Consider the following 11,406-nt stretch of genomic DNA (forward strand, 5'->3'; position numbering starts at 1 on the left):
ATTTGCACTGAAAACTGTAGTTTCCACCTCCCTCGTCCAATTTCCCTAATTTGGTGACATATGCTGAAAGAGGGGTGTTATCATCCAATGCCCCAGGTGCAAATTTACTAGTGAGAGTTATAGATGATGAAGAACTCTCTAAAGTCATTACTGTCACAATCACATAAGAAATTAAAGAAATGAAAACGCACTCCTATCTAAGTTCCTAAGTGATGTTTTCATTGCTGCAACTTTAAGTGGATAATAATAATTTTAAATGGAGCATATTCTATTCACACAAGTAATGCATCATATCTTATTCCCACAAAGAAATGAAGGGATTGTGGAGAGGCTAAAGTCATATGACCCATAACTTCATTATCTAATCATCTTGCAGGAATTTTTTTTTTAATTTTTATTTTTTTTATATATATATATATATATGGAAAAAAAGCACGAGCATGTTCACTTATGCTTTATAGAATCAAATTTGAGAACAGTACCTGCATACAAACCTCCAATACTACAGTAGATAATATCTAGTAGATATGCTACATGGTCTCTAGGGATGGATTTTTCCTATAGAGGCTAAGGAGTATACAAAACACAATCATATTATGATGAATATCATCATCCACCAAGACACCAATTAACCATCAAACATTCAGTATTTCAGTCATTCAAAGTCAATAATTAAATAGGTAAGGAGATGGGGAAGAGGGAGTCACTCCGACTCACGTTGCAACCTGCAAGAAGACTGAAGAGTAAAGAGGCTTCAAGGCAAGCACAGAGGCACTGTTCATTGTTTGACTTCAAGCTTACCTTTGGTGGAGTCACATTCATAGTCTTGTGTAAAGGAATTTTGAAGCCTGTGATGAAGCTGAGTCCTAAAGGTGTCTGGCGAGGGAGGCTTGGAGGGAGATTCCAAGACTCTGTGATGTTCGGCGAGTCAGCAGCAAAGGTTGGGGAAGGAGGTTTGAAGGCTGGGAGGAAGTTCTTCGTCGCAAGAGAGAGAGAGCTAGGGCCAGTTGTTCATGTTCATTTTTGTGTTTTCTCCTCTCTGCCTCTGTTTGTTTGTTTGTCTTTTTAGGGGCCCTAAAATCACTGCATTTCAAGCCAACAATGTCTGCATGTATCCCAGACGTATCCTAAATTATCCAAATGTAAAGAAAAATAAAAAGGCTATAGATGCATATGGACACATATTTGGCCGTATCTGAAGAGTATTTGTGTTGGATATGTGTCCAGCACCGGGTACCTTCACCCTTTTGGAGTATCTGTGCTTCCTAGGTCAGGCAGCAATGACTGATTCAATTTTTGTAGCTTGAGCATGATCATGAGAGGCATTTCTGGTGACATCCTTACCTTGGGTGCCATTGACCAAGTGGACCAATGATTGAGTGATATGCCCTGATTTTTTTTTTAAAATTATTATTTTTTAATGCATGGAAACCCTGGGATTTGAAATTCTAGCAGGACACATAGATTACCGCAATTCCTTTTGCAACACTCAAATCACATGGGATTTGGCATCAAGGAATGGGCAAAAAAATAAAAATAAAAATACAAGCTACCACAATTTCTTCTGCAACACTCAATTTCCCAAATCACAACTCCTTCATGTCCTCCATTATCACCTCCTTTGAGGCCACCACCAAGCATCTTGTCCAAATCAATGTGATGCAGGACAAGAAGATCTGTGTTGGAGAATAATTAAGAAGATTTAGGTTATGGGTTTAGTTAGTAGTTTCTTATGTGTTTAGTTTAATTAGTATGGTATTTTAAGTGTATTTGGGGCCTTGGGGGCTTATTTGTAGTATTTGTGTATTCTAGAAATATGTTTGTACTGTAATGCAGTTTTAGGGTTTATGTTTAATTTCATGTGAGAAGCTTTCTTATAAAAAGTGTGTGAAAAAGCCATGTTGTAGGCAGTTGATCTTGAATTTGAGTTGAAGTGAACGTGGGGGATCTTGAATTTGAGTTGAAGTGAAAGTGAGTTTCCCCCTTGTTCTCTCTTCCCTCTTCTTATTCCCTTCTCCTCTCCTACATTATTTCATGGCTGCAGATCCTTGATGCTGCCCCTGCATCATTTGGTATCAGAGCCGAGTATGGGTCTCTGTTCTCTCTTCTCCTATTCTTTTCTTCTTCCTCTCTTCTTCCTGCTGATATTTCTCTGGTTCTGATCTTTTGTTCTGTTCATAATTCCTTGCTGCCCAGCAGTATCTTCTTCTTCTTCTTCGTCTTCCATAATTTTCCCAAATCTCTCTCTGATTTCTAATTTTCTGCCTTTATCCTCTGTTCTGTCTAAAGTCTGTTTCTGTCTTCGCCTTTTTCCTTATTCTTTCTTCTTATTGTCTTCTTCAATTTCTGTTTTTTTTCTTTCATTCTCTATCTGATTCTTCTCTGCCCTGAAATTTCAGTTAAAAAAGAAAAAGAGAAGCAATTATGAACTTATTAGAAAATGCCAGTCATGTCCCATTGATTTCAGATACCCCATTCCTGGAATATTCTCGCAACGCCTCCCACACCATCAAAATCAGAACCCCATGGAACCCCTTCCCCCTAAAATTTTGTCATCGTCTAACCACTGGAGGGCCCCCATGCCCCCAATCGCCATCCAAACCTTCTCCAGCCATCAGCCTTCTAGAAACCCTAGTTTCCTGTGCTTTGTTCTTCACACTGCCACCACCATTGCAATCCCCACCCCTTGATCTACCCTTGCCTGAAATTTCATCATCAGAGGAGCCCTGTTCGGCCCATGGGCGCCACATGCTAGAAACGAGCATGGGGGTGTTACTGAACTCCTCCTTTATTTGCTGCACTCAGGAGAAACTGCTGCAGCCATGATATTTGGGTTTTCTCCACAATTTTTAACCTGCTACAAGATATTTTGATTGTGGAAACAATATATTGCAAGCAAGCACAATAGTTTGCTACGAAAAGTGAGAAATTGTTGTTGCCAGATTAAAAAAAAATCAGGTTTATTTGCTGCATTTTATGAATTTTCAAAGTGAATTTGGTTTCATTTCATCATGACAATCAAGGCTACATGTGAACTGAAGAAGGTTCTTGAGAAATTATGTCAGGCTTTTGGGTAAATTGTGTTTAGGCATTTGGTGATATTTAGTGGCAGTATATATATATATATCAATAAATCCAGATATGGTGACAGCTTATTGGAAAAAAGAATGGCTTTTATCACACTTTGCGCATAATATAAAGCCATTCCATACTTTTCTTAAGTTTGAGGAAAAAGTCTGCAAATTGATTTTTGATGGAAGATGTCCTATGAATGTGATTCCTTGAAATGGGTTTATTTGTATTCAACTTCATCCAAAACCCCATCTAAAGCCTTATGACATGTCTTGAATTGATAAACTCTACATGTTTTGTAAAAGATGTTGGTTCCAATCCAAATGGGTGACTATTTTGATACTGTTTGGTGTGATATCATACCTATGAAGGGTGGCCAAGTACTTTTTGGTTCTCCTTGGTTGGATGATTTGGATGTGACTGAAGGACATGAGAACACATTTGTGTTCCACTATAATAGGGAGAAAATCATTTTGAAGTCCATTATACCACCAAGACAAAGAATCGGTCACAATTTCTCAACTTGAAGACACTACGAACAAGGAAATACATGTGTTTTGAAGACATCCAAAGTCTCAAACATTTCTATTGTTGAGTTTATCATATTATGTTCATTGATGCTAATTTTCAATTCAAGTCTATGGTGCTGCCAATGGAGTGGTTTCTTGTATCACTCAAGCATGGGCTTTCGAAGGGTCTAAGTTTGCTTCTTACTTTTGATCCTCTAGCATTTCAAAATTCAAGGTTGAATTTTTTCCGAGGGAGATTTAATGTAGGACAAGAAGCAAGACCTTGGAAAGATCTATGTTGGAGAACAATTAAGAAGATTTGGGTAAGGGATTGTTGGGTTTAGTTAATAGTTTATTATGTGTTTAGTTTAATTAGTACGGTATTATGTGTATTTGGGGGCTTGTTTGTAGTATTTATGTATTCTAGGTGTATGTTTATAATGTAGTGTAGTGTAGTTTTAGGGGTTTATGTGCAATTTCATGTGAAGAGGCTTTTTTATAAATACTGTGTGAAAGCCATGTTGTAGGCAGTTGATGTTGAATTTGAATTGAAATGAATGTGAATTCGCCCCCTGTATGTCCTCTCTTCTCCTCCTACTTCCCTTCTCTCCTACATTCTTTCATGGCTGCAGATCCTTGATGCTGCCCCTGCATCATGGCGTCAATGAGGTCTTCTGCCCCTCTGGTAAGTTTAAACTCACTCTCAACCACCTTCCGGCTGAACCTAGCCTCTTCCTCGCTGGCTGCTGGAATGAGCTCAATGCTAGGTACATCATTGATGGCTATTGCCACTCCTGCAAGCGTTGGTGCCTACTTTGGAGCCTACAGCCATAACCTTGCCCTCATTTGCATCATTGGCGATCAATCAAGGATGATGAGAGAGTGATTTTTATACAAAATTGTGGGGCCCATAATCTGGTGAAACACTTGCGATCTCTGGCTGGTGCCATTAATGGTGGTATCATAAGAGAACAAGAGGGGGAAGAAAAAGATGAAAACAACGTACTTCCTTAAATTTATTATTATTTTTATTTAAATAAAAAAGTTTAAAAATAAAAAAGTAACTTTGACCTTCCACGTAAGCAACACTAACGAAGGCTTGTTAGTTACCTCTTAAAAAAAAAAAAAAAGGCTTGTTAGTTTTGGACTAAAATAGGAACATTGCAACGTTTTGGTAGTTGAGTGACCTTTATGCACAAAAAAAATCCTGGTGATCTCATTTATTTTAGTCAGTAGTTCAGCGACCATGGGTGCATTTAACTCATAGAGCTTGAGTACCCATGAGCAAAACTAGTAAATCATATGCAAAACACAAGTTGGTTATACCAAGCTTGCTGCATTTACTGTGATGAGTCATCGGTAGGCAGCCATGAGTAGTAGCCCTCCTTAGAATTGTAATAAAAACCTCCATTACCATTGCAAAACTACAAAGATATAGGGGAAGATAGGATCACCTTAATGTAGGATCACCTTGCCTTACATCTTTTCTCCCTTTAAGAAACCCCTCCAAGGAGCCATGTAGAGCAATAGAAAAATAGAGAGTTGTAATACACTCTTGAATCCGATTAGCAAAATTAGATGGGTTGCCAATATACCTTTTTTATCCACCTTTGTGGAAAATTTGACGGATCCTAAATGAAGATGATAGTTATGAAGAAGCTCTCCGGCTAAAAGGACATTGTCTTGAACACACCTCCCTTCGATGAAAGCAGTCGAATTAGGTTTTACAAAAGCAGCCAAGAATTTTTGAAGTCTGTTAGCAACAATCTTTATGATGTTGTAGATGAGGCTACAGCAGGTAGTGGGTCTGAAATCAGTGGGAGAGGCAAGTTTTTTACCTTGGGAACTAAAGCACGTACGGTTGCTCTAAATTGCTTTAGAAGCTTAGTCACTAAGAAAGGATTGAAAGGGCAGCAACAACATCTGCGTCAATGATAGACTAACAAGATTTAAAGAACTTGGAATAAAAATCATCAGGGCTTGGTGCCTTGTCTTCAGAGAAAAAAAACATAGCCTTCCTATTTCCTCTTTTCCAATAGGTTTGGCAAGGATCTACTTGTCTGAGTCAGACCAAGAGAAATCCAAGCTGGACTATAGAAAATTAGGGTTGCAGGAAAATACATCTTTGTTGGTGGTTCCCAAGAGGTGGGAGTAGTAATCAGCAAGCTCCTTTTTGACTTCACCATGGGAGGAAAGCTTGGGCTTATTTTTATCTCAATAAATCTGATTTGAGATCTTTTACTTATGAGCTGTTTTATAACCCAACTATGATGCTCATCTCAACTTGATGCTTCAATGGTTGCTACTACGTAAATTTTTGCCGTTGGTATTGGTGGAAAACTCCTGTCTGCATTGACCTTCATTTGTGGTTTTGTAAAGAAATTTATTCTGAAAACATGATGAAGCAGTTAAATATTTGTCCATTGTCCAAGCCTGTCCTTGTTCTGTTTATAAGTGGTTAATGCATCACTTCGATGTGCACCTCAATCTGGTATTGCAGTAGGGTCAACATGAACTTACCTTTTTTTGGGTGCTCAGCTCTACTTTTGGTTAAGAGATAGAATGATGCATAGCTTTTTATATTGTCATTGTTGTAGGTAGATGATGAATGTTCAATTAGTTCATTCGGGTTTCTTAAGGCAGCGAAACAGGTTATTCAAATCATCTTACCTTAGGCTAATGGCTTTGTTTTTCCTTTAACAAGAGCAATTTTATTGAAAATCCCTTGTGATGGAGACCCAGAGAAGATAAACCACCATCAGGAAAATGATATGTACATATATACTACCCCACTAATAAAACCTGTTGAACTCTCCGTCAGCATTCAGCTTCATATAAGACCTTCCACACAAGTACCGATTGCCCTTCATCAGAGAATTGCCATGCCTTATTTATTAATGCTAGCAGGCCTAGTTAGGTAATGAATAGCTTGAAGCTGTATGCAGATGTTTTCTTATATAATTGACTTGTTCATATAATTGGCTACATTCCCAGTTTCCACTAATGCATAACCTGGGTTTAGGTCATTTTACAAGTTTGCAATATAGACTGATGCTAATTATATGATGAAACTACCAGGTTGAACATTGACTCTGGTGCATATTAGTATTTTCATGCATCATCGCATCATCATCTTCACTGGTGTTATCTTTGTCTCTCCTACTTAAAATTTTGGACAAGTAGTTTCTTGATAGTCCAATGCTTTCAAAATCATGGCTAGTGGCTAATTATTGTTTGGATGTGGAGAAACTGCTTATAAGTTTTCAAATTCCCAAGTTGCAAGTGATTCCATGCTCCTCTTGTAGAAGAGTAAGACAATTGCTTTTGAGCATAACTTTGTGGATGTTTGAGATGATGCAGAACTTTTGCTTATTCGTGTGCTCTGGCACCTTTTGCCTCTTATTCTGCTCTTGGGGTCAAAGGTTAACCTTCGGGCAAGAAAATTATTTTGGAGAACAGCCCTTGGTCTCTCTTGGCGTGTTGGAAGGAGTGGGATAGGATAATTTTCAAAGGCAAATAACATTGTTATCCTAAAGCTTAAGGGTATTGTTCCTGTAGTCCTGTGGATTCAGAAGTATCAGCAATTTTTTATTTCAATCTGTATTTTCATAAAAAAAAAATATGAACAGAAAAGACCTTAGTTTAACCAGACAAGACTTTAAGTACAACACATATATTCCTTGTTTTTTTTTTTTGGATTTGTAACCTGTATGCTTTTTGTTATTTCATGCTCTGCACATATAATTGTCTCTAGGTATGCTTGTTTTTTGTCAAATTATTCCACTAGTGCGACTAGGTTGAGCTGAGTTTGATATCAATCTGTATTTTCATAAAAAATAAAAATAAAAAGAAAGGACCTTAGTTTAACCAGACAAGACTTTAAGTACAACATATATTCCTTGTTTTTTTGTATTTTGATGTGTAACCTGTATGCTTTTTGTTATTTCATGCTCTGCACATCTAATTGTTTGACTCTAGGTGTGTTTGCTTTTTGTGGAATTATTCCACTAGTGCGACTAGGTTGAGCTGAGCCAAGCCTGAAGCACTAGAATGTTAACCAACCTTTTCTTGGCAGGACCTCGCTTTGTTTTTCTTGCTTAGAATCTGCTGCAAGTATCTATGGACTGTTCTTATGCATAAATTTGTCCTTATATTCTAGTTATACTTGATGGATACCTCTACATTGACTTTGAACAAACTGAAATTTTTACTGTTTCTAATCAGGCACATCAATAATATGGATGCTGTTAGAGTGGAATGCGGATAAGCAGGTCAATCTCAAGAATCACTGAATATGGAATGAGACATTGTCCATTTTTCTGTTTACCATTGATGCAGAGTGGCATCTTTGTTTCTCATTCCTGTTTTCTCATATCCTTCATCCGTTCAAAGATTTGTGGTCATAAGAGGGTAATTGAGTTTCCAGTTCAAGCTTCTGTAAGATATCTGCTTTAAGATTCCAGTTTACTTGATCTAACCTCAGTAATCAGATGTCTCTTTGTCAGAACTTGAGCAATCCTCTGGTTTTTTGCTCTTGGAGGACTCTTTTAGCCATATACTGAGCATTTTGTATTGTGATTTGTGCTAGCTGTTGTAATTAGAAACATTTTTTGGCTCCAAAGCTGTGAATTATGCCTGCAAGTTGTTCTAACCTGGAGATTTTCAAGCTATTTGCACATATAGGCAGACAGGCTGATGGTATTCTACCTTGTGTATGTAATAACGAAATAAAATCAGATGGTAAAAAATTGAATGTCAAATAATTTCATCATCTTTTCATGTTTTCCTTTTGATCTTTTGTTTCATTCCATTTCCATCCAATTATATTTCACAAACCAAACATGGGTTTTCTTTTGAAATTGGCTTGCATCTAATGCCAATAAAATAAAAAAAAAAAAATAATAGTGAAAAAATAATGCTACTCTCTTTCCAGTGAAATTGGCAGCTTTCAAACACATTATAGTAGGTGAATTTTCTGTTTCATCAGACATGGTTGACACACCAGCAGGAAAAGATGGCATGTGGTGGCATTAAAGAACCGATTTAGCAATTGTAACACAGCTTTATGGAGGAGGCCGAGGCTAGTCTTTGGGTATCTAAGCGACTATTACGATGTGCCTAGCCGAAAAAAAACAACAAAACAAAAAGAGCAATATAACAGTGAGCTAGCGTATAAATTGCAAGGACCCAACTAATCTTTTGAGGCTAAATGCTGCCATACGGCTCATAGGTCCCCAGTAGTATCCCAACTAGACCTATGGCAGTGGGAAATGCATGTAGGGATACTACTGAAAAAATAAACAAAATAAAGGACACCTAGCATAGCCCATCGTATGGGATTACTCTATTTCACAATTGCATATCATGTAAAGCTCACAGGAAACTAATTCCATGGATGGAACATTAACATGTGAACAAGGTAATTCACCTTAGTTTTATACTTTGTGACTTGAACTCGTGCATGTAACATCCTTGTTATTGGGTCGACGTTGATCCTGAACAACATGAACACATGCATTCAAATTGCAAAGGGCCCTGTATCCTATGCACCTTTGCTCACAATCTAGTTAAACCCTTCAATCCCACACAAGATGCTGCACTAAAAACATGAATCCATGCCCTGCTTCAAATGGATCAATGAATTAAAAGCATCGACATATCTTCTTACTTTCTCATTTATGCACTAACCACCTCAATCTTTGATTGTCAAATGATTGAAGCATCAGTGACTGTCCAGCAAAATAAAGCAAAGCCTCTGTACATTTGTTTTCATTTTACCTTCATAGATTATACACTAGAAAAGTTGAAAAAAATAAGAGAAAAAGGAACAGGCTTATATGCAAAGAGCATTTGCTCTCCCAGTACTAAACCATGATAAGGTCCTTAAGAGTTCAATCCTCCCTATTTTCAGTTTCAGTGGTCATTGCTTTTAATTTCTGGACCATAGCCGTGGAGGCATCATTCCCCTTGTGATGATCTTCTTGTTCCTCCCGAGCAGTTCTCTCAGCTCCATCCTCAGATGAAACCGTGTCCTCGATATCATCGTCCTCTTCGGTGTCTTGCTCTTCATTTTCATCTTCCCTATCCTTCAAGTCTTCGTCAAGGAAATCCTCCAATTTCTCAATTTCTTCCTCTTCAGCATCATCTTGATCATGCCCATCTATCTCATCATCTCTACCCAGTCCTTCTTCGTCCTCCCTTGCTTCAGGTTTAACTTCTTCATCCTTTTCTCCTGGTTCTTCTTCTTCTTCTTTCTCACCATGTCTCTTGTTGTCCATGGCCTTCTCCATTTCCTCTACTTTTGGTTGCAGGTGTTTCCTCCCAAATTTTAAGATTCCATACTTGCTCTGCATCTTTTCTGATATTTCTACAGAACTCTCTTCATAACCTTCCTTCTTGGCATGTGAGTGCTCCACTTTGTAAAGCAACCATACGCCAATGACAATTAGCAGGCATATCTGAACAGCATGCTTAACCTTGAGACCTTTTGTCCTCTGGTTTCCGCTAGGGCATTTCTTCAACATGATTGATTTCCAAAAATCAAACATATATATCACCAGGAAGCTCCAAACCTAATATATAAAAAGAAGACCCAGAACCAAAATAGTGAAAATCGAGAAATGAGTGATCAATCCAAAGCAATTCGTAGAATCAATATCCCTGCACAGTTCAATTGTTTAGTAAATCTAAAATTCCTACTACAACACAGAGCACTGGAACTTAAAACCCTACCTCAACCTCAAGAAAGCAAACTTTCCCAACGTTTGCATAGAAGATGGATCAAATCATCAGTAGATGCAAAAGAAGAACAACACCCAAACAAAAATGCTAAAAAAGCACAATTTCTTTGATACGCCGATAAAGATAAAGATAAAAATCAGAAGCCGACAAATCGTACACTTATAGACAAAAAACCTCCATTGAAATCCAACTACAAAACAAATACCACAAAATCACAATACCAAATTACCCTGGTTAAATCTTCCACCGACAAACCAATGAAATTCCGAAATGTAAATGAAAAAATATTAACCCAGGACTCCAAACAATCTCAACCTTGGCATTCAAAATTTAAAAAAAAAAAGAAAAAAAATAGAAATTGTAGAGGAAATAGATCTGAGGCGAACTGGAGAAATGTACCGGCGAGGGAAAGCTGAGCAGTAGATCCGCGATAGAAATAAATACTGAAGTGTCAGACTTGGTAAGGAGGTATATGTCTAATATATAGTGGATTCCAGCAATGAATTGGTCAGAGAAGGGGGGACAGTGGTGGTTTTCGGATGCGACGTGGGAGTCGAGTCCGGCGGAGAGGGACGTCGGAGCTTGCTGGAGATGGAAATCTCATCTGCGGGGATTTTATCTTCTCCAGTAGGCAGTGGTCGTGTTTTGGGGATAGGGGTTAAGCATTGGAGCATTGGTTTGACCGTGTGCTGCTATTTTACACGGACCCGTGACAAATAAAGACCAATAAGAAAAACACAAGTGGGTAAAAGACTTTTATTGGCTCTAGATTAGTTATAATATATTATTATTATTTATATATAAAAATATATTAATATCATGAAAATAATAATAATGTGAAACTATTTATGTACCAAACAAAAAAAATAATAAGTTAGGAGCAATCATTCTCAAATCATCATGGAAATATTTATTTATTTTTATTATATATTAAATAAAATAATAAAAAAATATATAGAGAAATTTTTACATATTTCTTATTATTTTAAAAAGTAGTAATTTCATAAATTAAACGAGTTGCAACTCTATGATTGATTCACAATATGTTTATTCTTAGAAATATATTAGTTATAATTAGTTATAC

The 11,406-nt window shown here is 37.3% G+C and overlaps 2 protein-coding genes across 3 annotated transcripts in view; one reads left to right on the forward strand and one right to left on the reverse strand.

The window, feature by feature from the left end:
- Positions 1-8,352, forward strand: part of LOC131161283 (ergosterol biosynthetic protein 28) — a 29,522-nt gene extending 21,170 nt beyond the window's left edge. Inside the window, exon 3 of the mRNA XM_058116932.1 lies at positions 7,806-8,352. Within this exon, the coding sequence (XP_057972915.1) occupies positions 7,806-7,873 (68 nt within the window). The 3' untranslated portion in view covers positions 7,874-8,352. The remainder of the gene's footprint in view (positions 1-7,805) is intronic.
- Positions 8,353-9,223: 871 nt separating this feature from the next.
- LOC131161285 (uncharacterized) lies at positions 9,224-11,052 on the reverse strand. Of its 2 annotated transcripts, none has more exons than XM_058116934.1 (2): positions 10,722-11,052; positions 9,224-10,153 (listed from the first exon to the last, which is right to left on the reverse strand). In XM_058116934.1, exon 2 carries the CDS (start codon positions 10,127-10,129, stop codon positions 9,473-9,475), a length of 657 nt encoding a protein of 218 aa, XP_057972917.1. In that variant the 5' UTR covers positions 10,130-10,153; positions 10,722-11,052; the 3' UTR covers positions 9,224-9,472. The 2 variants fall into 2 exon arrangements, with proteins under 2 accessions (XP_057972917.1, XP_057972916.1); XM_058116933.1 differs by having other exon boundaries at positions 10,314-11,021.
- Positions 11,053-11,406: the final 354 nt, after the last annotated feature.

This window comes from Malania oleifera, chromosome 8, assembly GCF_029873635.1.
Source record: "Malania oleifera isolate guangnan ecotype guangnan chromosome 8, ASM2987363v1, whole genome shotgun sequence".
In the NCBI taxonomy this organism is placed as follows: Eukaryota; Viridiplantae; Streptophyta; class Magnoliopsida; order Santalales; family Ximeniaceae; genus Malania; species Malania oleifera.